The sequence below is a fragment of the Anoplopoma fimbria genome, chromosome 20 (genome assembly GCF_027596085.1).
Source record: "Anoplopoma fimbria isolate UVic2021 breed Golden Eagle Sablefish chromosome 20, Afim_UVic_2022, whole genome shotgun sequence".
Classification (NCBI taxonomy): domain Eukaryota; kingdom Metazoa; phylum Chordata; class Actinopteri; order Perciformes; family Anoplopomatidae; genus Anoplopoma; species Anoplopoma fimbria.
In genome coordinates, this window is record NC_072468.1 from 15414395 (window position 1) to 15437899 (window position 23505).

Below are 23505 nucleotides of genomic sequence, written 5' to 3' on the forward strand. Positions count from 1 at the left end.
GGAAGAATAAACACTCAATCTGAAGCAGCTTTATTTTTTAACACTTAACATTTATCTTTAAAATATACCACAAACATGTATTGCAACTTTCCCGTTATGCTTTGCATTCGCGGCTTACAAAAGGGTTTTGAAATACTTAACAGGCTGCCTTAAAATCCTGCACAGTAACAGAGGCATTGTGCATCACAAGCAATGGACACAGAGCATCTCCTTGTGGCATTCACATAAAACCAAAGGATGCCTGTTGTCAACCCTTGAACACAAATCGGACCCAGTTCCGACTTGATGGTGAGGAAGTGGGAAGGAGTTTTTTTTCTTTCTTTTTTTTAGTGTCGAACACAAAAAGCCCATCACTGTTGAGAACTTAATGGGTGTCTCCAGGATGAGAGCATCTGGTCTGATCCTTTCTACCTCACTTCACAAGACTGTTAAGGAAACAGTTCATACTGCGAGTGGCTTCCTGTCTTTCAGTAGATGCTGAAAGATGCGTAGCTTTGGTCGCTCTGGCAGGTGAAGTAAGCTATCAGCTGACCGTTGCATATCATCAGAAACAAGCCGCTACCTGTGGAACAAAAAAAAAAAAAACATAGAGCATCAAAAATAATTGATTTAATAGAGTTAAACGCAATAATCAACAGATAAGTTACAAGTAATGTTTGTTTTACCTAAAGCCAGCCACCACTGCCACACCATGGGAAACTCCAACATAACTGCAGCATGGAAACATATCATTCAGTTTCACGATGTATGTACCCGGGAACACGTATTGTTAGATTTCTGCTCACCTAGACTGGTGATCATTACATGAAGAAGTGTGACCGTGAGGGCGTAGTCCCACACCCTCCTCCTCACAACTGCAGCAAAAAAAAGGCCGCTGCAGAAGTAGGTGAGCTCCAAGGACAGGAGGTTCACTGAGGAAGACAAACAGTGAAGAAATACAGGAAGTGAAAAAGAAGTTAACTCTCATTGTTGATCGTATTGGCTGCATTTAGGGTGCTCACCCAGGTATTTGGAGTTGGATTCAGCAGGTTCGGTTTTGAAGTCGAATGGAATCAATCCGTCAAAGTGATCCAGCCTAAATAAGAAGTCAGAACTGGATTGAATATACAATAAAAGGGTAAACTATTTTCAGAAATTGCAAGAGAGTGTGTTAAACCACTCCAAAGTTGTCTAAATAAACGGATGCTCCGGATATAGGTCACATGGTGTGGATAAAGTAACAACTGTAAATCTCACCTCTACAATCACCGCTGCAAAGGTGGATCCATAAACAAATGAACCGAGTCAAACGTAAACTGTTTGGACCCTGTTGACCCCCCCTGCACCTCCTGCTTTCTGTGCATGCATTTCACAACCTTATAAATACAAACTGCAGACTATACTTGACATTTTATTTGCCTACAGAACCAGTAGACTACATACCGCCTGCGCGCATGCGTGTGAGAGATTCTCACCTGAAGGCACCGAAGCAAACGCTCCCAATCATGTAGAACAGAGAGTAAAATATGAGCAGACACAGCAGCAGATTGGAGAGCACGGTCTGTGGGATTATAAAAGAATATATCACAATGCAGCATCTAGTTAGGATTATAATCTGTGTGGTACACAGATACAGACTTCTGGCGTAACATAGCGTGATATATTCTCCGCATTATTTAACCGCGCATGATTTCCATAATCCGTCGACCCCGACAGACTGACAGTTCACGGGGACATTACCCAGGACACGTCCACTGTCCCCTCACCTTCGAGTCCACCGCTTTGCCTTTGAATGCCATCTCATGGTTCGTTCTTGGTTGTTATATTACAAAATCATTCCAGGCTGCAGCACCGATGCACGAACCCCGTTAATCCTCTTTGAAAAGTGGGCTTCTACTGCCACCTAGCGGCGAGAAGGACGACGAACACCAGCGCCGCCGCTTCTGCCGCCGTCCACTGAACTCATCTCACCTCGTCTCAGGGCGGCCTTTGTTGACTGAAATAAACACTTTCTCTCTTTATTATACCTGTTAGCTTTACGCACCGAATACGCAGCTATTAATTAATTGGTATTTGTGTTAAAACCGGGTGTATATCATCATAATTATGGCTTAAAAACGGCCAATAAAATCAGCAGCTTTATTCTACCGGAGGAACCATAACCGCCCTATGTGGGAGGGATTGAATACAGAAATATATATTGTGGTTAAACATGAGTAGTTAAGCGATTAAACTAATACTTCAAATGAATATAAAAACACCAGGAAGGAACCACCACCCGGAGTAACCCCACTATTAAATTAAATGGATTATCTGTCACATTAAAAAGCCATAAACCATACATCCAGTGATGCCATTGTAGGTGACACCACACAGTCCGATACTCTGTCGGCTCGGATGTTGAATTTCGGCCAAATGTGAACCGACATTAGTCATTTATCGAATTAAACGCAGTGTTTTATTCAGGCTTGTTTCGGCTGAACTCAACCATCCTGTCCGACTTCATTCAGCGGGGCTGTTTTAACATTCAGCCGACATGACTGTAGATGTGTTTTTAACAGCAGAACCGGCCCAGACTCTTGTGCAGATACGCATTTGGGTCTTTTTTTTTTTTTTTTTTTTTTTTTTTTTTTTTTTTTTTTTTTAGGGGGGTAAAAAACCCAAAAAAACACATCAGTCTGGTTTATTTTACAGGCCTGCGTATTTTAATAGTACAGTTATCAACGGCTTGTACACACTGAGTACCGTGTGTTCGCATTTTTCATCCATATGAGTAGTTTTAACGGAGCGGAGACGGTTTGTCCGTTGGGCGAAAACGGCCAGTTTGACAACAGGGGGGACCAACCGCTCGCCAACGGTCAGTGAAGACACTGCGGTCCTGCGCTCCATTGAGACACAGTCGTACTTCTTCGGGGAAATACTTGTGAGCTGAGAGGGAACGTGAGCTCCAGCCTATCGGCGGTATTCGTTATATCGGCACTGAGCTGAGTTTGGGGCGTGTTATAAGTGTAAACAGGCCGAGTATTGACCACCGATAGTAAACTGAACTTTTCCGAGACCCAAAGTTGTCAGGCAGCGCATCTTGCACGCATGCGCATCCCTCTATCGGCTCTAAATAAGAGTTAAAACAGAAACGAGGTGAGTTCCACATTCTAAACGTTAATACTCGTTAATTGCCGTTTATTGCCGTTAACAGTGGCAACATTTGAAAAGGCGGCCTTCGTCTGGCTCACGAGCGTTAGTTCACATGATGTACACTCTGATTTAAAACGGAGAAAATAAATCGTTTTTTTTTTTTTTTTTTTTTTTTTTTTTTTCCCAAGTTTCTATTGAAGAAATTAATCAAGCAACATTGTTGAAGCCGGTAACAGTGGCGCGGTGTGATTGTGAGTGTTGTGTGTTATTGTGCGAAATATTGGCGTGTTGTAAAATGCGTTTTCCCGTTGTTATCAACCGGGAAACTTATTCATTACGGATTGTCCTTTAGCTGGCTGCATCCAGTCACAATGCTACGGCTAGCCGTCTAGCAGCCCCCGGTTCAGGTGAACGGAGCGGAGCTAGCTGCCTGTTAGCTTCACGGCAGCGCTAGCTAGCAGCCCGGGCTGACATTCCGTGACAAGGGGAAAGTGAAGAAAATCACTCGAGGGACGGAAAACACAAAGTCAGGAAATTACACAGCAAGCGTCTGCGTTTGTTCGACGCGTAGCACCTTTGCACCATTTGTTTAAATGGGTAACTTGAGTAATTTACATAGTTTGAACGTGTTGGTGGCCTCTTCCTAGGCTCCGCCATTTTGTACAAGACGAATGCTAATCATGGGCGCTCCTACACACACTTTATTTATGGCTGGAATAAAATTGAGGTATCATGTGCAAAGTCTAACTTAATCAAGACCCATGAGCTCGGGCTGTTGCTGACTTTTCACATGGTTGTGACCGACATGCAAACAGAAAATATCCCCTTAATTCAGTGTTTAACCTGCGTCAGGACTAAAACGTTATATCGTAATATTAGTGGGATTAAAACGCTTTTAAGTTCGGCCAGTCGGCGCAGAAATCACTGTTCTCTTTAAAAGTGATAATTCAATGACCCTCTCGCTTGTTCATAGCAAGGCAAACAGCCGGTTTTAGGAGATACTGTTAAAACAAGGAAAAGATGAAGTTGTGTGGTTAACTTCAAGTTGAGACATCTTTCCTCATGTTTGTCAATGATCCTGATGATGGTTCATCCTATTGGGACCGTTTGTGCACGGATAGCCCCGTTAGATGACCAGCAAAACAATATTATTATTGACTGTTTTGTCTGAAATCGAAGTGCATGGTGTATCCTGCAAGCCAGCACACACTCGCCATCTAGAGGCGATGTTTGGTAGTGATGTTTACTAGTGCAGGAAGACGCTGTTGTTTTGTTTTTTGTTTGTTGTTGGGAGCAAAACCATACAGAGGGGCTGTTTCACTGTAATAATCAAACATAGTCGGCACAGTAGTCGGAGAACAGTGCATTAGTTTGAATCAGAGATGTAGACTGATCCTTTCTACTCAACCCCTGTTGCATATTGGTCCTCTGTAATGTTTCTTGTTTCAGTTGTCAATATATGACAATGTCTTAAATGTGACCGTTATTGTGTCCGTGCAGGTTGGGAATATCATAGGAGTTGTAATGACCGACACTCCACCCAGTGATGGCCCCTCCCAGGGTGCTGAGTTTGATATGATGGGTGCTCTGGACTGGAAGGACGGTATTGCCACGCTGCCAGGCAGTGACATAAGGGTACGAGAGATTTTGTGTGAATGTTTGTGTGAAAGTCTCGGATCACACATAGATTTGTAAGAGCAGGGTTTTCTGTTGTGATCAATAGCCACTTCATCAATAGCCTCAAATTACCTAAAATTACCTTTTTCTTACTTTATAAAAAAAGAAAATAGTACATTTTTATTAAAACAAAAAACTTCAGGGGAGAAGAGAGAACTATTTCACACATGGTATGCCATCTATTTAATGAGTACTAAGTACATTATTTAGGAGACAAGCTGAATCAGGGGTGACTTACCACGACTACAACAATTTCTGGTGAGACACCCTGATTATCATATCCGTCTCTACCTCTCTTATGTTTTTCAGTTTCGCATGACAGAATTTGGGACGCTTGAGATCGTTACAGACTTAGAGGTCAAAGGGCAGAAGGCACAGGCTGAGACCTTGGACCCAGCTCAGTCTCACACTCCTACCCCTCCACCAGAGGGCCAATCACAGACTGGTACAGCCAAAGCTCCAGCCAATCAGAGTAAGCCAGGATCATCTCACGGTAAAGGTACGATAGCTCATCTTTAACTCTTACAACATTGTTATTGTAAAGAATGGCAGTGTTTACTTTTAATGCTCCACAGGTAAGTTCCATCCCTTCTCTTTACTTTGTCCTTCAGCCCCCGGTCCTGTGCTTCTGTCTTTAGAAGAGGGTCCCAGTACGGAGGGCCCCAGTGTGGAAGTTGGTCCCAGCGTTGAGGTTGGCTCCAGCGCAGACATGGGTCAAAATGGGGAGTTGTCAAGGTGCCGGGCCTGTGGTGGCCGCGTGGCCCGAGACGCCCTCATTCAGGGCAAATTCTGTAGCTCCATTTGTGCCCAGCCCTCCAGTGGCAGATCGTCCCCAGGGGAGGCAAGGGAGAGTCAAGCAGCTGACGGTGAGAGGCTGGGTAAACGTGTGCGCAAAAAGAGGAAGATCTATATGGATTCTGGTGATGAAGAGGAAGACAACCAAGAGGAACCAGAGGTAGTTAGCATATTTGAAGTATCAGATTCAATTTTTTAGTCTGATGATTATCTCTTCATCTTTAAGTTGAGAAAACACCAAGATCGGTGAGGAAAAAGTTGATAGTTCTGATTATTGACTCATTCTTTCATTTCACCTTTTGTAGGAAAAGGCCAAAACTACGAAAGGCAGGAGAGGTGCCAAAATTGCCAAACTGGGTATGTTAGAATGCTGCCACTGTAAATAGAATGGAGGGATGGAGACAGGTGTTTTCCTGTATCACAGTGTTCCCAATCCAATGACAATCTTCAAATGACTGACATGGTTAACTAAATTCAAGGCATTAACAGATTCACTATATACTACATCATTTAATTAAACCCCTTGCAGATTGTCCACTGATACATTAACTTTTATTTTCACATTTTTTGTATGCATTTTAAAGGTTAAATAACTTTACCATACTAAATTATCACAATTTTGTGAAAATTTGTCACGTAAATTGCGACGATCTGAATTAAAAGAATCTCAAACTGGGGAAGAGTTGTATCCTCATCTGTATGTTTGTCATGAATGTGATGGAGGTCCTCATGCACCAACCTCAGTACATAATACTTGTGTATCTTTTTGCCCAACCCTCAGCTACTGTCCCAGGCAATAAGAAACGGGCTTGGAGCTGGCCTTCTTACTTGGAAGAGGAGAGGGCCATCGCTGCTCCCGTTAAACTGTTCAAAGAGGTATTTTACCCCCATTTATACTTGCCAATTTTAGATACTTTCTTAAAAAGTATAACCAGATGGTTTTGTGTCTTTGGTCTCAGACTGTGCTGTGATGTTCATTTGTCTTGCAGCACCAGTCGCTTCCTCAAAGCAGGAACAGTTTTAAAGTGGGAATGAAGCTGGAGGGGCTGGACCCGTCTCACCCGTCCCTGTTCTGCGTGCTCACTGTTGCAGAGGTGCGTGTGCCAATAGTTGTTTGTGACTAGACCACATTGATCGTGCTCCCCGTTTGTATTAAGAATTCCATTACCCTTTTGCCTCTCAGATACAAGGCTACAGGGTGAGGCTCCACTTTGATGGTTACCCAGAATGCTACGACTTCTGGGCCAACGCCGACTCGTGGGACATGAAACCAGCCGGCTGGTGTGAGAAGAATGGACATAAGTTATTGTTGCCTAAAGGTAGTCACACACAAACACACACCAACTGACACATCTATCCATGCTTTTATAAACACATTGTCTAAGTGGGTTTGTCTTTTGAGGTTGCAAAGATGGAGAGTTTAATTGGAGCATGTATGTGAAGAACTGCAGGGGTCAGCTGGCCCCGAAACACCTTTTCAAGAGTCTCAACACAGTGAGTTTTAAGCACACACAGCCTGTATACGCTATAGCCATCCAATTGTATTTATATTAAGGGTTTATGTTTGCTAAATGTGTATGTTTATACATTTTATTTCAGTCTGTGACTCCGTCTGGATTTAGAGCCGGGATGAAGCTGGAGGCGATTGACAGGAAGAACCCGTCATTGATCTGTGTAGCAACCATTGCTGCTGTTGTTGACAACCGGCTCCTCATTCATTTTGACAACTGGGATGACACATATGATTATTGGTAAGAGCCTGGTTTAAGACTAAAGGAAGAAAGGGGTATGGTAGATATCCTCCAGTCTTCTTGGAGGATTGCGATAGCTTTAAATCCAGGCGAAGCTAGTTTAATGTCTGTAGGACGTCATCATGGTGCCTATGTACTTCAAATATGGAAAGAAATGGAAAGATAAAGAAACATATTTGACAGGTTCATGACAAGTTTGAAAATGGGACGAAAGGTCTGGACAAGATGGACAAACAAACATAACTACAGAGTTTATGCAGCTGGAACAGATCAGAAGTGAAATAGTGTAAAATTGGGCTGTTACTGTGTGCTTGTTTACTAGTAGTTGTTTTATGTCAAGGTGTGACGCTAGCAGTCCATACATCCATCCTGTGGGATACTGTGAGGAGGCTGAGCTTACTCTGACCACGCCAGCTGGTAAGACACAGACCAAGACACACGTGGGTCAGTATAAACTATTTTAATATACTGTAGGGAATGCAGAATCTAACATTATCAGAAATAATTGCTTATAAAAATGTTGATTCTGCTGATTAAATTGTTGTTCACTTGTGCCATCAATGTATTTTCTATAGAAAGTATTTTTTAACGATTGTGGTATTTCTCAAATATTGTTGCTACTGTAAGAAAGGATGATTAAACTATTATTAAGTAAATATATTGAAGCTAATTAAGTACATTAATGGTGAAATGCATGCCGTATGCTTCATGTCAGTTCCTGAGGATGTCCAGATTGTTAGGATTTTTTAATCCACAGGGTCAGAAGACTGAAACTAATGGATCTAATTCTCTGTCCTCAGAGTATAAACAACCTAAGAGCTTCTCATGGGAGAAATACCTGGAAGAGACGAGCACACAGGCTGCTCCTGCTCGCGGTGAGATTCTCACACACAGACAGATATACAAGTACACTAAGATTTATAATATGTATGATAGTAGTATAGATGTAGTTATGTGATTTTTGTTGTGCCCTGTGTTTGCAGCGACCTCCACATGGCTTCCAGATTGGGATGAAAGTGGAAGCTGTGGATAAGAGGAACCCCATGCTCATCCGTGTTGCAACAATAGCCGACACAGAGGACCACCGACTAAAGGTACGTGTCTCCTTGTCTGAATGTATTTTGACACGTTCTGTGCTCCACAGCTGTCTAATTTTTTTTTTAATGCTCACCTAGATTCATTTCGATGGCTGGAGCTCAGAATATGATTATTGGGTGGAGACAGACTGCCCTGATCTGCACCCTGTAGGCTGGTGTCAGAAAACCGGACACCCGCTACAATACCCCAACGGTAAGACACACTCTCCAACTCACAAACTCTTCCTGGCTGTCCTGCATGATGTTCAGGGAGGTCAGTCAAGGTTTTTTAGGAGAAGCATCCAAAATTGTGATTTCAACAGATGAGTCAGCACAGTTCTGCCTTCATTTAACTTCTGGAGGAATTTATAATACATTTCAAATGGAAATGGTCTTCTTGCAGTTGTTTGTTAGTTTTATGAACACTCCCTTGTGTGTGTGTGTGTGTGTGTGTGTGTGTGTGTGTGTGTGTGTGTGTGTGTGTGTGTGTGTGTGTGTGTGTGTGTGTGTGTGTGTGTGTTGTTTGTGGTTGTTTATATATATATTTCAGGCTCCAGTGATTTAGTGACTGCCCCAGGACAAGGTTGTCCTACCCCAGGATGCAACGGGGTTGGCCACATTAGAGGACCTCGCTATGGGACCCACTACACGTAAGTTTAACATACTGTTGCTCTTTCTCTGTGTTTCTCTGTGTTTTTCACTCTTTATGTTGTATAGCAGATTAAAGATTGATTTCCAAATTACTTTATTCAAAGTGAATATATTATGTATTCTTTCATTGTCATATCCTACTTATTCTGAATTAATTTTCTATCTCAGTATGTGAAAGTCAAAGTGAATAAAAAAACAACCCTTTTTATTTATTTATTATTATTTATATATTATGCTGTATCCCGTCACTGTTGCTCAAACAGCACTCGAGAGTTAAGTCTCATTTGAACAATATTTTGGGACTGTGTATGTAATGGATAGAGGAGGAGAAAAAAGAGTCTCAATGTTCTCAAACGTCAATTATACTTGTGTGGGCTGCCTGCAGTGTAAATGTGTTGCTTGTGTATGTGGGAGTTTTGAGTCTTTAAGGTGATTTCTAGCTGCTTTTTATCCCTTTTTGTTGTAGCCTGCTAAACTGCAGAGCATCAAATGTAAAATGCTGCAGCCTGTTTTATGCCGGGGTAAAGTTTATGTGTCTTTTTATGTGGGCAGTCAGGTGAGCTGTCCCTATTCGGAGATGAATCTGAACAAGGAGGGCTTGCTGCCAGACCGCCTCAGTGGAGAACGACCCCTCGCCCTCAGTGGACCTCATCCACGCGGGCGCCGCCCCGATCCTCATACAAACACCACACAGGCCTCCTCGGCGCCAGACCAGCCGGAAGGAGCTGAAGACTCCCAGAACAGGTTTGCGGCTCAAAAAAGCATGAACACGATTTAAAGGTGCAATGTGATGCCTGGCCAGATGATCCAAACAAAAATGGTGCAACATTTCACCTCTACTACGAGGTCCATACCATCTAAATATTACGTGTTTAAGTTAGTTGTTGTGCCACCAGATGGGCTGTTCGATGTACTTTTTTGGTAGTTGGTTTATTGGACTAAAACCAAAGTGGCAGACACAAGGAACAATTGGTATTTTCGTTTTGTGGTCAGTGGTTGGCACTTGGCAGCCCCGGGAGATGGACCTTCAGTCAGCGGCTGCAAGAACTAGAATTTACCCTGCACAAACTTTAGGGCCAAGAGTCCAACCTGTGTAACAGCAGCAAAGGGAAGTTTGCTGATCCAGAGTGAATTCTCCAGGTTCAGACCCCCGGATTCAGACGTTTCTGCCACTTTGGATTTAATCCAATAAACAAACTATCAAAAGGCACAAAGAGCATGGATGTATTATAGAAAAGCCCTCGTTGCAGCGCTGCTTCTTTGTTCTCTGGACTGGATGCTACAGTGACTCACTTTCACCTCTTGAGGTACAAGTGGTATTACAAGACAGGAAGGGAGGGCTGGGACTTTCTGTTTAGCAAACCCTTATTTCCGTTGATATCTCTGCAATACAATACATTGACATTCTATTTATAAGGTTAGTTAATTTTTTTTAATGTTTTAATCAAAAATCCTGGCCAGATCTTAAACATTGAATATGTTAAACGTCACTAACACCCCCAAGGGAACTCTTTTCATTTTTTATTTTTTTAATGCAACTCTATTCTTTGGTCTGTATCTGAACGGGTTGTCTGTGTTGCTAGGAAACCGTTGACAGTGGAGGCTGAGCGTTTGGTACGTAACACTCAGCCAGAGCCACCGGGTGGAGCCAGTGAGCAGAGCCACAATGGAACAAGGCCTAAACGGTACAGTCATGAAACCATCACACCCAACTGTGCTGGTGGAGATCATTGCAGAAGATGTTCTCTTGTAATAAGAGAGTGACTTCTTACTCGTATGTTTTCTTCAGGACTGCTCCAGTTCCCAAATACCTGAAAATGCACTACGTCAAAGAGGAGATTGGCGATGGTAAAGGTGCGTGTGAATGTGTGTAAAATGAGACGCGATAAAGCATGTAAATCATCACCTCACTCCCACTGACTGCTGCCTCTCCCCCTCTTCCCCTCTCCTCAGCCTCTCCCTCTCCAGACACCATCTCTCTCCAGCAGGCCCTCCACGAGTCTGTGTTCTCCCCCGGCCTCTCTGCCTCTCCCCCCCACCGGGTTGCTCTCTGCTGGGACAAACACTGCCAGCTGCTGCCCGAGGTCCTGGGGCTGACTGCCAAGAGAGTGGCCACTTGGAGCGCTGAGGAGGTCAGACATGCTTACACACTCACACTGCGCCAACACATGAGAAGCAGACATGCTCCTCGTTCACACATCCAACATGAAGGCACATAGTTGTTCAGGGAAACGGCAACTGTGCATGAATATTCAAGGAGAGCTTCTCTTTCTGCCTGTCAGTTCAATGAAGGCATACACTTTGATAATAGATAATCATTTATTGATTAAACATCTTGTGTTTGACAGCCTTGTTTTTTTTTCACATCAGGTGGCCGCTTTTGTCAAAGGACTTCCAGGGTGTAAAGAACATGCTGCTACGTTTAAAACAGAGGTAAGTACTTCATGGCTATTTAGACCTCAACCTACTGACAAACTCACAAGACTAAAGATTCAAATAGTGATTAGTTGAATTTAAGTATTGATTAAGATTATTTTTGGAATGCTTGATGAATCTTATAGTCTGAAAAATTTCAACAACAAAAAAGTCCAAGCCAATGTCTTCTAATTGTGTGCTGTTAATATATATATAATGTGTCTTTTATTAATATTTTTTTGTATCACAGAATACACGGAGTTGGCAGCAAAACACATTGAATTTATTAAGTCAGTGCCAATAAATTGACTGATTGAATTGTTATCAACAAGTCAATTTATTGGCACTGACTTAATAAGCATTTAGCAGCTAAAGAGACAGATATTTCCCTCCGGAGTTGGTGGAGACCAAAAACAGTTAAAATAGATTTAATATTGGAAATTCACCAGAAACACTACTCCAAATAAAATGGTGCAGAAATCGGTCCTTAAACCTGTAGATAGGTCATCATTCACTTCTCAAAGTCAATGGGTGTCTTGAATGGGTTTATGGTTAGATGACTGAAATAAGGTCTGTGGTTAACACAAGCCTAACAGATTCTAACATTTTGTCCTACACCATAAACACGACAGTTAATGCCCCTCCTGTGAATATTGAAGCTTTTATATGTCGCAGACTATAAAACGTCATCATGCCAACTAGTCCTCCTTCACAGCCTCGTTGCGTTTACTCATACAAACGTAGTGAAGATCGTTTATAGCCTAACGTTAGCTTTTTACGTTAAAATCATAAAAGTGGTGTTGAACAAAACATGTAAGTTTAGTAAATTTGTTTGCCACAGAGCATATTTTCTGCAATAATCTTTGTGTCGAGGTAACCAGTGTGATGCTAAATCCAGGGTTGGCCTACAAGAACAAGTCATTCCTACAGGACTCTACAAAGATCAACTTCGGTTTAAAGAATCAGAATCTATATGAGTCTGTAAAGAAAAAAGTGATATGGAGCAAATCATTTTTGTTTTCTTTTTAGCAAATAGATGGCGAGGCCTTCCTGCTGCTCACCCAAGCGGACATCGTCAAGATCCTGTCAATCAAGTTAGGTCCCGCCCTGAAGATCTACAACTCCATCCTCATGTTAAAGAACGCAGATGAAGAGTGAGACCTGACTCTAAAGACTGACGAGGAATCAGTCCCTCCTAACCGGACCCTCAGCTCCGGTTTCATCAACACTCAGCTATAAGACATTTTATTAAAATCAGCCAGAACAGGTTTCTTCTGTCGAGCTCTGCAGCGATGCAGCTAGACATCATCACAGAAAAAACGTCCGTCCCTCCCCCGACTCCCTCCTCTCTCCGTGATGGACAGTACTGATCAACCTGAGGGAGAGTTTTACATGATACCACGAGGATTCCTCGACTTATATCGTGTTTGTTTACTGAATCATTAAAAAAAAAGAACTACAGGCACCTTTAATGCTCCTTAACATTGTACAGTTTATGAATTGGATTTAGGGTCACGATTCTGTTGCATCTCCTTTTTTTTTTTTTTTTTTTTTTTTTTTTTCTTGGGCTCAGAGCAGATGGAACAAGCGTGTTTTTGCTTTGTTGCGTTTTACTTGTCAAACTTTTTTTTTTTTTTAAGCTGCAAAATACAATCGTGAGGTGGCAAGAGGTTTTTAAAATGTGAAACCTAGTGGAAAACAGAAGCACTATGTAGTTCAGCCTTTCTCCTCTAGATGGAGAAAGAGGGCCACTCCACAGGCCTGAAGGCAAAAGAGAGTTTGATTAAATCTGAGTTGGCTGGAGCTTGGATTGAATGGGGGATGGTAAAGACGTTTTTGTGTGCGTGTGTGTGTGTGCTGCAAATGTGACGAAGAGTGTTTTAGAAATGAGGATGTCATTTCCCACCAGCCTGTGTGTGGTGATCTCTGGTCAGACGATTGTTTTGTGACAAGCAGGGCTAAGGGCTAAATGTTAAATCAAGGAAACTTGCAGTCTTTTTAAGGTGGTACGAGACAACAAAACTAGCTCTGCTCTTCTTTATCCGCTTTGTTGTTTTTGGGCACGGCACATGAATATGAATGTTAAAAGAAACAGCTTTTAGTTGTTTTGTTGATATTGTTTTTGTTTGGTTCATTCATATTGTAAATAGTATACAGCTACAAAAGAACTGTCCCTAACAGAGTTTACTCCTGCTTGGTTATGCAAAAGGCTTGACGTCTGTCCGTAGAGAAGGACGATGTGACAGTGAACTGAAAAAAATACGAGCCTCAATTCATACAAAGATTTTGAGAAAAAAAAAAGAAAGAAAACAAACATTATCAGTATCTTTGTAAATCAGCGTGTACTTTCAGCGAGTTGGAATGTGTACATCGGCAACTGTTTATATGCAAACGGCTTTTATTTATGTATTCTAATTTAAAGGGTAATGGTACGCTGTTTTTTGGCTCCGAGGTAAGCTGTTTGGCTGTTTGATGGAAAGTGTGTGAATGGGTGAAAATAAATGAGATGCACACTGTCTGCTGTCCTCATTTAACCTGTTTTTGTTTACTTCTTTACAGTCATGGAAAACACATTCAGTCAAGTACTTAATTTTTTAAGGTACAGTTGTTTGACAAAACAATCACAACTCACGGTCGACCTACTAGCTTTTGTTCTGAAGCTTTTGGATGGAGTTCCCTCAGTTGATGCGTGAGCTCAGTAGCTATTAAAGTTTAATTGCAAGCACTTTAAGGACATCTTGTCTGTGTTTGTGTAAAAGTCAAGTCTCAAAGTGAGTGATGAAAAGAATAATGCATCAGCACCTACATTTTTTATGAGCTTGCCTTTTATTTGAGTATTTCCATTTTATTCTACACTTAGATTCAAAGGGATATTATACATTTGACTCTACTTTCATTATTTAGGAAGCTTACTAGTTATTCTTCAAATTAAGATTTTATCTAAATTCAGTTTTCCCACCAACATTTTTTAGCTTGTGCCTCCTGTTTCACATAAACGCTGCCTGTTTGGGACTATTTGTCAGTTTTTAGATGTGTACGAGTTTCTCAGCAGTGAGCAAAGAGTGGTTTCCCATCTAAATTTCCCAGGTGGTTCCATTTAAGTGTGAGGCCCCAAGAAGAAGTAAAATGAAACAACATTACAGGAAAAAAGTAAAGATTAGAGAAAAGTAAAAAGACTAATACTAATTTATGTAGCAGAACCTCTTTTTTCTACTGGTGTCATATGGGCCAACAGATATGACACACATAAATATACCACCAACCAGCATTAAGGTGAGGGCCAGGTGTAGCCAAAACATGTCTCCCACACAGCATACTGGCTTGTGTGTGAGTTTTGCCACTTTGCATGTGGGTTATGTTTGAGCATTGCTCAACCAGCGAGTCTGAGGGTGGCGACCACATTGCAACCAACATCCTGTTTAAAATAAAAAATGAAACATGCTGACATGAGTGCTCAGATGCTGAACTGCTGACAACAACCTAAACTGATGAAGACTGTTGCTGCCGGAAACTGAGCTGTGACTGCCAGTAGTGTCCTAGATACAGGGAGGCCAGGCCAGCGACAGATTTCACAACTTAAAAGAGGAGCCTACTACACTGATTTGGTTTTGCAAAAAAAAAAGAAATATGCAGCATAACCAGAGATATTTGTATTCCAAACATTCGTCTTCCTTGTCAAAACCCAACCCCTACATTACCCACAATGCTACTCAGTCGCTGAGGATTATGTCGGAGTTTTGGGTCTGTTCTGCTAGTAGCAACTTATATTTATCTGCGAGTGGCGAACCTCAAACCAATTATCTTGGTCAATAGGTCAATATTGAGGTCATGTTTGTTAAAAATAATACTGGAAACTCATGCGTTTGTTTAACTCAAAAATTGTGCCCTATTAATAATGGATTTTCTTGAACTTTAATGATGATTCTTACTTTAAATAAAGGCTCTCTTTCTGTCATTTTGGCTCATGTTGATTTAAACCAAGCACCATGGCTGAGACTGATTTTGGACTTTTTGTGTTTCCCACAGGATTTTGTGAGACTATTCTACCTCTGGAAACACAAAAGATGTTATGCAACTTTTATCAGTTCAGCAATAGAAATCCCCAATTATTTAAACAGACTTTTAAAAAAAAAAAATGGGGTTCCTGTTCAAGCAAAATTCAAGCACCTTCCAATTGGTTTTCATACCATACAGAATTTATGTAAACCATAATGGCTGCCTGGAATGGTAGAAAACATCTAAATGTGTGTGTGTGTGTGTGTGTGTGTGTGTGTGTGTGTGTGTGTGTGTGTGTGTGTGTGTGTGTGTGTGTGTGTGTGTGTGTGTGTGTGTGTGTGTGTGTGTGTAGAGAATACAGGATTTGTAAGGACCACATATAACCTAGTATGAAGCGTACTCAGTGAAGTGTATCATTTCATTTGACATGTTATGTATTTGCTCTACATCTCCTAGGGGGGGGGGGGGGTTGTTCTTGTCCTCCTTCAGCGTCTTCATTGTATCTTTCCCGTCCCTGCTCACACTTGATGACTGCTGATCACTAAGAATAACCGGGCTCACCGTGGGACTGGCCTGCACCAGCCACACATTCCCACGACCCGTCCTCTCCACACACACACACACACACACACACACACACACACACACACACACACACACACACACACACACACACAGAGACAGATCACAACACGGGCTGCAGAGACGCACAAGCAGCGAGGACCCGGAGAGGAAGAGCGCGGCTTTGCACCACTTTTAGTAAGACTGTATTTATTATAAAAGCTTCATTTTTTGGCTCGGCAGTGCCCGTCGTTGCGCTGCACACTGGCTCACACAGTGAAAAGAAAAAAAAAAAAAAAAAAGATGAAAAACGTCTTCATGTTTGTAGGAATGCGTTGAAAGTCTAGATTTAACACACGGAGGAGTGGGAGGAATAACGCAACTCGGGGTTATTTATTTTGATGATGCCGAGGAGCCAGTTTCTGCTTCGGATTTACGTCCAAAACAAGGCAAGTACCCAATCTGACTGTATACTGACTGCGTTAAAGTAACCGAACAGTGAACTGCAGTGGATTTCTGTAGTCAGAAACAGTGCTGTCGAGCCTCATGAATTGAAATATAACATAAAAGATGTATGCGTAAAAGCACTTATGGAAAAACAGCAATGTATCCTCTCCGTTTGCGTCCTGTTGAATCATGCTGTGTTCACTCGCCTGGGGGGGGGGGGGGGGGGGTTAATGCAATTACCATAGTTATGTGACCCTATTTTCATGACTGCAGTGAGATTGCAGAGCGGAATCATAAGGATCCTGAGAGGGAATCGGTTGTCTTTACTCTCGTGATGATGAATGAGTGTTTCGATAACAGTTCAGTCCGGGTTCAGAGAAAGCTGCTGCAGGGCAGTGTAGAGAGAGTGGAGAGTCTCTGAGTGGCTCCACAGAGACACTGGAGGGGCTGCAGGGAGGTTGGCATCTCATTAACTCAGCCACATGTCTTATTAAAGCAGCTATTTCCTGTTGTGTGCCATGCAGAGTAAACTATCTTCTCTCCAACACCGCCAGTTCTCTCCCTCTGGTGCAGCATGTAACACTTCATTTGCGTATTCCTGCTCTCAATCTGCTTTCCTGTGTCCTCTCCTTCTCTGTTCAGTCTGTAGCCAGAGGATGACAGCAACCAGTCCTGTCTGCAGCCCCGCATCCTCCCACTCTTCCCAGTCGTCACCTGTTTGCCTCCCAGCATGCTGCAGACACCTGAGGATAGACAAGGCCTTCCAGACCAAGCTGCACCTGCGCTCTGCCCCGGGTGTGTGGCTCCTGCTGGGCGCGATAGTGGTTTTGGTGGGGATGGCTGTCGTGGTGGTGGGCTACGTGTCCGCAGTTCATAAGCCCATCAAGGACACCCACATTAAAAGGATGAAGCTGGTCGGGCCCGTGGTCATGGGGTTGGGCCTGTTCATCTTCATCTGCGCCGCCACGCTGTTGTACGAGAACCGAGATCAGGAAGTCCACAGACGAGAGACACCTGATGACCTCAAGGATCTGAAGGGAGGAGACGGCTCGGAGGACTCGCAGGAGCAGCCCAGCTTCAGCTGTCAGGAGCAGTGGGAGTGTAAAGATGGGGAGCAGGGAACCTGGGCCGCTCCGACCCACGTACTCCCCCTCTCAAACCAGAACTGTTGTCCTACTCTTCCTCCATCTCACAGAAACACGCACAACATCATCAGCAGGTCTTCACAATCGCTTCCTTCGGATGCAGGAGGTAGAGATAGAGAGGAGGAGGAGGAGGAGGAGAAGGAAGGAAGGGCAACTCTGCTGGCCCAGGTTCAGCACCACCAGGAGCCAACCCCTCCCCCTCCCTCCCCCTGCCCGTCCATCTCCCACTCCTCAGTCTACTCAGACTCCTGCAACTCCAGCGAAACAAACTTCAACGTACGGACAGGCTTTCCTCAACACTGAACCTCCCACTGGTTCAACTTCTAACTGTCTCATAAAATATGCATGATGAGATTCATTTTGAAGCTTCACGTGCAGACACACACACTTAAGACAAGACATTCCTCAATAAACCGATGAAATGCTTGTTGGTATGTTTTAGTGCCTCCGAGTGGCGCAGTGGCTCTGAGTCATTGTCTGTGAAGGGTGTTTTTGTCCCACTTCGTTCTCTGACTCACCCACGTTTGGAGCTATGCTCTTTGATGTCAACTCGCCATCTTGTTGTCTTTGAACTCACCCATGCCCAAAATCCCAAAAGCCACTGCTTGTTTGACCATATTTGGATGTGAGGAGGATTGCTGAAAACTTATTAGGGGGCCATACTGGGAGATGGACACACTCACTCTCTCACACACACAAACACACACACACACATGCAGAGCGTTTACTTTCCTTGCTTGAGAGGTTTAGTTAAGAGGATGAGTACGATTAGGTCTTAAATGAGTCTTTTTCTAATCTCACACATACTGTTATCTGCTCTTTATCTGAGGAAATTGTGTCTAGGTATAAACAAGGGAAGCACACAAGGCCACACTCCTCTCATTCGACACCTACGGCCACGCTATAAATACCAGCTGCTGCTCTGTACACATCATGCATGTGTGGATTTGTGTTTCAGTGTTTTACTGTAATTCATTTTTTTTTTTTATTCACAGTGTCAGCTGTTCAGTTTTCTCTCTTCTCTCGAGCGTGGCGAAGCGAGATCTTAAAGAATTTCAATCAGATGGTGTAAAGAAAAGAGCAATGAATGAAAAAAAAAAATCAAAATCTGGTGAGGCTGTTATGAGTTATTTCTGACGCAGCTTAACTGAGAAAAAGCGGCCCTATGAGTCGTGTAACTGAAGCCTCACTCTCCCACCATCCCGACCTTTCATCTCCTCTCGCTTCATCATCTGATTCCTACGCTTTATTCAAATGCACCCGTCCTCCATCTCAATCTTTGGCTTCTGCAAAACAGAAAAATAGAGCAAAAACAACGCAGAGACAAATGTTACCGGGCCCAATTAAGCGAAAGCGAGCATGTTTGGAACAGCCTGAGAGGTAAAAGGGGGTACGATTTTAATTATCGCCAGCATTTTCTACTCCAGCCTCTAATTACACAGGGGATCAGTCTGAGGAGTTTTATAGGGGCTCTAGGACTGCAGAGTATTTCCTTGTTGTTCGGGCCCATGCTGGGATCCTGCCATCCAGATGACGACGGAGACTTAAGCATTTAGTAATATGCAACCATTCATTTCACTCGCTAGAAACAGCACCCATCTCCCTCTTACACACACACACACACACACACACACACACACACACACACACACACACACACACACACACACACACACACACACACACACACACACACACACACACACACACACACACACTCAGTTGAAGGTTTTGTGTAGGTACATTATGCCGTTTTAAGATGCTGGGTTTCAGTAGCAGGTATGAGTCGGGGAGATGTGTCTGAATCTTCACTGAATCTTGCAACAAGCTGCAAGCACCCTCCTTCGCACTTATCGCTCGGTAAAGCAGCTCGCTTTCTCTCTCTCTCACACGTACAGGAGTCCTCACTGTGAGAGATGCTCTGATGTGTTTACATTTAGAGGGAAATATCTGCATGTATGTCAGAGCTGCAACCAAAGGTTATTACGGATTATTCTGCTGATTAATGTCACAATTATTATGAAATCTTTCAGTTTATTAGGTTCACCCATCTTAATCTAATAGGGTCATATTAAAAAAACCTGCCATAAGCTATCTTCATGAAGGTTACTGTTTAAATTAAGTGTTGATTCCACTTTGTGGTCACTTTGCAGGCTGCAGTGTGTAGTAGTGTTTATACTGACAGTGTTTCTATTATTTTGTCCACCCCATTTATATCAAAGAGGGTCGACTAAAAAAAAGACACCACCATCACCACAAAGTACATCCCCCAAAATGATTATAAAGAAAAAAGTCTTTAAATTACTTTAAGCTGGTGTTTTGTAAAAAAAAAAACTACTGAGCTTACTTTCATATTAGACAGAGAAAAAACAACAATCCTCACATTGCTTATGAAAAGTTACCCCAACGATTAATCAACTAGGCATTTCAGCTCTGTCAATAGCAGGAATAGTTTGTCTCCTGGGTCTTCATATCCATGTGGCATATAGTTTGATTTACCCAGCATCGATCCTCTTTGAATCTGACATTAAACTGACCAGAGGGAATTTCCTCGTCTTTACTCTCACGCACAGCAGCACTGCAGCATCTGAGATTACACGAAATCCTTGAGGTGTACATCAGTGTTGTTACATAATTTAGCAACGCACGTTTTTTTTTTTTTTGCTGCATTGAGTATATAACTGAATCGAATCCCCCCCCTTTGAGAGCTTAATGTGTTTGTGTGTTGATACATATCTATAGAGATGGAAGGAAGGCTGTAAGCAGCTTAACCCTGCGCTGACTCAGGACACTCTGCTTCTTAAAATAGAGAGGAGCTATGATCAACATTTTTTGCTATAAAAGATTTGAGTGACTGAGGATCAACCAAGCGGAAAAAAAAAAAAGTGAGAAGCATCAGCTGGATGTAGAAATGTTTTCCACCACAAACGAGGAGTTTTAACATACGTCTACATCTGACATTCAGTACTTCATGAAAACAAAGGGATGAATTAACAGCTTGGTTTTATATGTAACATTCACATTGTATCTTCTGGTACAACAACCTAATAAACCAAATGACATTTTCTGACATTAAAGGCGATATTAAATCTTTCTTGTGGCTCGGCTACACATCCCACAACTCATGATTTTATAATTAGCTAATAATCACCTCACCCTCGTAGCAGGTGTGATCCGTACGGGACAAATAGCAGGTCAATTCCTGATCTAATCCAATTTCAGCTCCTCTTCCGGTCTCCTCAGCAGTCCTCATGGTGCAGTCAATGGAAGAAGTACCACGCTCAAAATGAAAGGACTAATATTCTGTGTTTTTGCCATCGTGGTGCTCACACCTGCTCAAGGTATGATGTTTTATAGAAGTTCAACCTCAGCAGTGTATTCTGTTATACAACTTTGTTGATACTAGAACTTTATGTTAAAAAAAATTATATTGATTTCTGTTTGATAGTTATTCATGAGCAGCAGGTTATTGTGTCTTTCAAAAAAATATGAATTATCTTCTAAACAATGTTAATTTAAAATGAATAAGGTTCCTGATTGAAATTGAAATATTAACAAGCCTATTTTATCTAATGTCCATACTGTCTAATACAACATCCCTGCAATAAAATAGGGCTTCAACTAACAATTATTTGTATTATTGATCAATCTGCTGATATTTTTCTTGATTAATCTATTAATCGTTGGTCTATAGGGAAAACATGTCAATCCCAGTTTCCCAGACTCCAAAATGACATCTTCTAATGTCTAGTTTTGTCTTTTACTCAAAAGTATTCAATTTACTACAATGTACAAGGGTGAAAAGCAGCAAATCTCCACCATTGAGAAGCTGGAATAATCACAATTTCTGCGTTTTTGCTTGAAAAATGACTCAAAAGATGAATTGATTATCAGAATAGTTGTGTATACATCGATTAAGCTGTGCAGCTCTGCAATAAGTCCTAAATCCAGGAAGGCTATCATGTTCAGATTTTGTTGAAACTGTTTAAAAATAGTGTTCAGTAGTTTTGGAGGCTGCGGTTTAATCTACCCTCACACACATTTTCACACACATGTGGTGAAGGAAATATAGAAACACAGTTCAAAAGCACCACAAGCATTATTCTTCAAAAAGTCTGTATGCTGTTCAATCAACACCTCTCCGTTAGCAAAAACATGATAACATGATCAGGAGGGAAGGATTTACTACAGGACGGTTGTATTAGACTGCACTAGATAGTTGTACTTGTAATCTGGCAACTGCAGATTTAGTAAATTTAAGCTCTCCTCATGATGAACTCAACCTCATTATCTTTTGTTTGCTTGTTCACCTGAGCTAGCACTAGCTAACAAGATGACAAGGGATAAGGCTTGTGAGCCTCACTGAAACTCACCTTATGGCTCTTGGAAAGAGATAAGCCCTTTCCAGTAGCATTGAAATCAGCAATTTGGCAACCTCCTTTGCTTTGGTAATAAACTCCAAAGCTAAACTTCTGCTGTGACATCCAAAACAACATGGATAATCACTTCAACTACAAATAGATGTTAAGTCACATTTGCTAGAGTTAGAAAACTTATTGTGCTTTGTCACATATTTAACACTGCCAATGAATCATCAATTGTAGGAAGAAGCCTCTTTGCAGTTGTGACAGAAGTTATATTATTTTGAGGGATTGTGCAGTATACTGTGCTAGGAATAATATGGGTTTGTCCCACTCGTGCACAACGCTCTGCTGCCAACTCTTTTCTATTAATTCCAGTATTTGTCTTGCTAATAAAAACACGATTCTGCCCTAAGACATGGACCACGACCTGAAAAACACAAGTCATCCACTCAAAGAAACAAATTCCAGACTGCAGCAGAATAAACAAAATATTTCTGACATTCTCAAGTATTTGGCAGAATGTGGCTCATCAGTTTGGCTTGATGTCCTTCAACAGCGCTCCAACACTTTCACACATTCAGCACCCCCTGAATAATAAATGTGTCCAACAACACATTACGTAAATGCCTCGAAATCTGAATAATTCAAAGCTTTTCATCCGTTAAGCTGTTAATACGTGAATATTCTCTGTTCTTAGCTTGTTTGTTCAACTTTTTATCCTTCAGTCTTGGTGTTTCTTGCAAGACAAGTTTACTCAATGGGACTCATCTAGTAAAAGTTTGTCAGTTTTACTCATTATAGTAACATATTTAAGATAATAAAGTCAATAATGAAGTAGATTTTGTTCAATTATCTTGTTGTGGCTTTCTCCTTTGGCAACATGTTCTGTCCAAATTCATGCCACTTAAATACGGTATCAAACTGTACTGTTTCTGTGCGTTTTTTTGGGGCTCAGGTGAGGAAGAGGAGCAACTAGAGCAGCGTATGGCGTCAGTTCGATTTGAGCAGGAGTTTCTGGAGTGTTTCCGTTGTGACCTGGGCTTCTGGGATACCTGCTATACCACCCAAACCAACTGCAGCGTCGGCGAGCGCTGCTACACGGGCCGAGGGATGGCAGGTGTGTTGGATAAGACTGTGTTTAAAATCAGTTTATATCTATTAATTTACATCCAAGCATTAGAAAGAGTGCAGAGGTTATCAGGGTAAACTTTGATTTACCTAGAGATGTTACACTGAAAACCACCGTCTTGTCTTCACAGCTGATACTCTGGACGTTAAGACTTTGGGATGTGTGAAGGCAGACGAGTGTGATGTGGAGACCACCGTGGAGCTTTTCTCCAACAACACCATCTTTGTCATGACCAAACACTGCTGCGACACTCCTTTCTGCAACTCAGCACAGAAACTTCCAATCGCCAAAGTTTTGTGTCTCGCTGTTGCTGTCCTAACTACATGGCACCTCACTGAAGCCTCAACAGGATCACAGTAAACAAGCTGCCTTTATTTATGTTTT

At 42.2% G+C, this 23505-nt stretch overlaps 3 protein-coding genes across 4 annotated transcripts; 2 read left to right on the forward strand and 1 right to left on the reverse strand.

Annotated features, from left to right (window-relative positions):
* Nucleotides 1–39: 39 nt before the first annotated feature.
* Nucleotides 40–1866, reverse strand: LOC129110193 (transmembrane protein 244-like). Of its 2 annotated transcripts, XM_054622383.1 has the most exons (6): nucleotides 1746–1781; nucleotides 1455–1540; nucleotides 1002–1075; nucleotides 786–911; nucleotides 666–710; nucleotides 96–562 (listed from the first exon to the last, which is right to left on the reverse strand). In XM_054622383.1, exons 1-6 carry the CDS (start codon nucleotides 1776–1778, stop codon nucleotides 468–470), a joined length of 459 nt encoding a protein of 152 aa, XP_054478358.1. In that variant the 5' UTR covers nucleotides 1779–1781; the 3' UTR covers nucleotides 96–467. The 2 variants fall into 2 exon arrangements, with proteins under 2 accessions (XP_054478357.1, XP_054478358.1); XM_054622382.1 differs by lacking the exon at nucleotides 1455–1540 and having other exon boundaries at nucleotides 40–562; nucleotides 1746–1866.
* Nucleotides 1867–3619: 1753 nt separating this feature from the next.
* l3mbtl1b (L3MBTL histone methyl-lysine binding protein 1b) lies at nucleotides 3620–13030 on the forward strand. Its single transcript, XM_054621196.1, has 21 exons — nucleotides 3620–3640; nucleotides 4615–4749; nucleotides 5101–5290; nucleotides 5403–5746; nucleotides 5892–5943; nucleotides 6368–6462; nucleotides 6576–6680; nucleotides 6770–6905; nucleotides 6989–7080; nucleotides 7186–7337; nucleotides 7678–7781; nucleotides 8138–8212; nucleotides 8310–8431; nucleotides 8513–8627; nucleotides 8964–9063; nucleotides 9617–9808; nucleotides 10648–10749; nucleotides 10854–10918; nucleotides 11018–11196; nucleotides 11435–11497; nucleotides 12509–13030. Exons 2-21 carry the CDS (start codon nucleotides 4639–4641, stop codon nucleotides 12635–12637), a joined length of 2523 nt encoding a protein of 840 aa, XP_054477171.1. The 5' UTR covers nucleotides 3620–3640; nucleotides 4615–4638; the 3' UTR covers nucleotides 12638–13030.
* A 3128-nt stretch (nucleotides 13031–16158) lies between these two features.
* On the forward strand, nucleotides 16159–23311 carry LOC129109752 (uncharacterized). The gene is made up of 4 exons (XM_054621877.1): nucleotides 16159–16234; nucleotides 17126–20969; nucleotides 22948–23109; nucleotides 23252–23311. Exon 2 carries the CDS (start codon nucleotides 17140–17142, stop codon nucleotides 17929–17931), a length of 792 nt encoding a protein of 263 aa, XP_054477852.1. The 5' UTR covers nucleotides 16159–16234; nucleotides 17126–17139; the 3' UTR covers nucleotides 17932–20969; nucleotides 22948–23109; nucleotides 23252–23311.
* Nucleotides 23312–23505: the final 194 nt, after the last annotated feature.

What these genes read in the sequence shown, in the direction of transcription:
- LOC129110193 (XM_054622383.1), bottom strand. Translation starts at nt 1,778, where the DNA reads ATGGCATTCAAAGGCAAAGCGGTGGACTCGAAG. An exon ending in GTTTGCTTCGGTGCCTTCAG is followed by an intron (nt 1,076 to 1,454) that starts GTGAGAATCTCT and finishes CTTCTTATTTAG; the next exon opens with GCTGGATCACTTTGACGGAT. An exon ending in TGTAATGATCACCAGTCTAG is followed by an intron (nt 711 to 785) that starts GTGAGCAGAAAT and finishes TCCATGCTGCAG; the next exon opens with TTATGTTGGAGTTTCCCATG.
- l3mbtl1b (XM_054621196.1), top strand. Translation starts at nt 4,639, where the DNA reads ATGACCGACACTCCACCCAGTGATGGCCCCTCCCAGGGTGCTGAGTTT. An exon ending in TGCCAAAATTGCCAAACTGG is followed by an intron (nt 5,944 to 6,367) that starts GTATGTTAGAAT and finishes CCCAACCCTCAG; the next exon opens with CTACTGTCCCAGGCAATAAG. An exon ending in GCTGAAGACTCCCAGAACAG is followed by an intron (nt 9,809 to 10,647) that starts GTTTGCGGCTCA and finishes CTGTGTTGCTAG; the next exon opens with GAAACCGTTGACAGTGGAGG.
- LOC129109752 (XM_054621877.1), top strand. Translation starts at nt 17,140, where the DNA reads ATGACAGCAACCAGTCCTGTCTGCAGCCCCGCATCCTCCCACTCTTCC.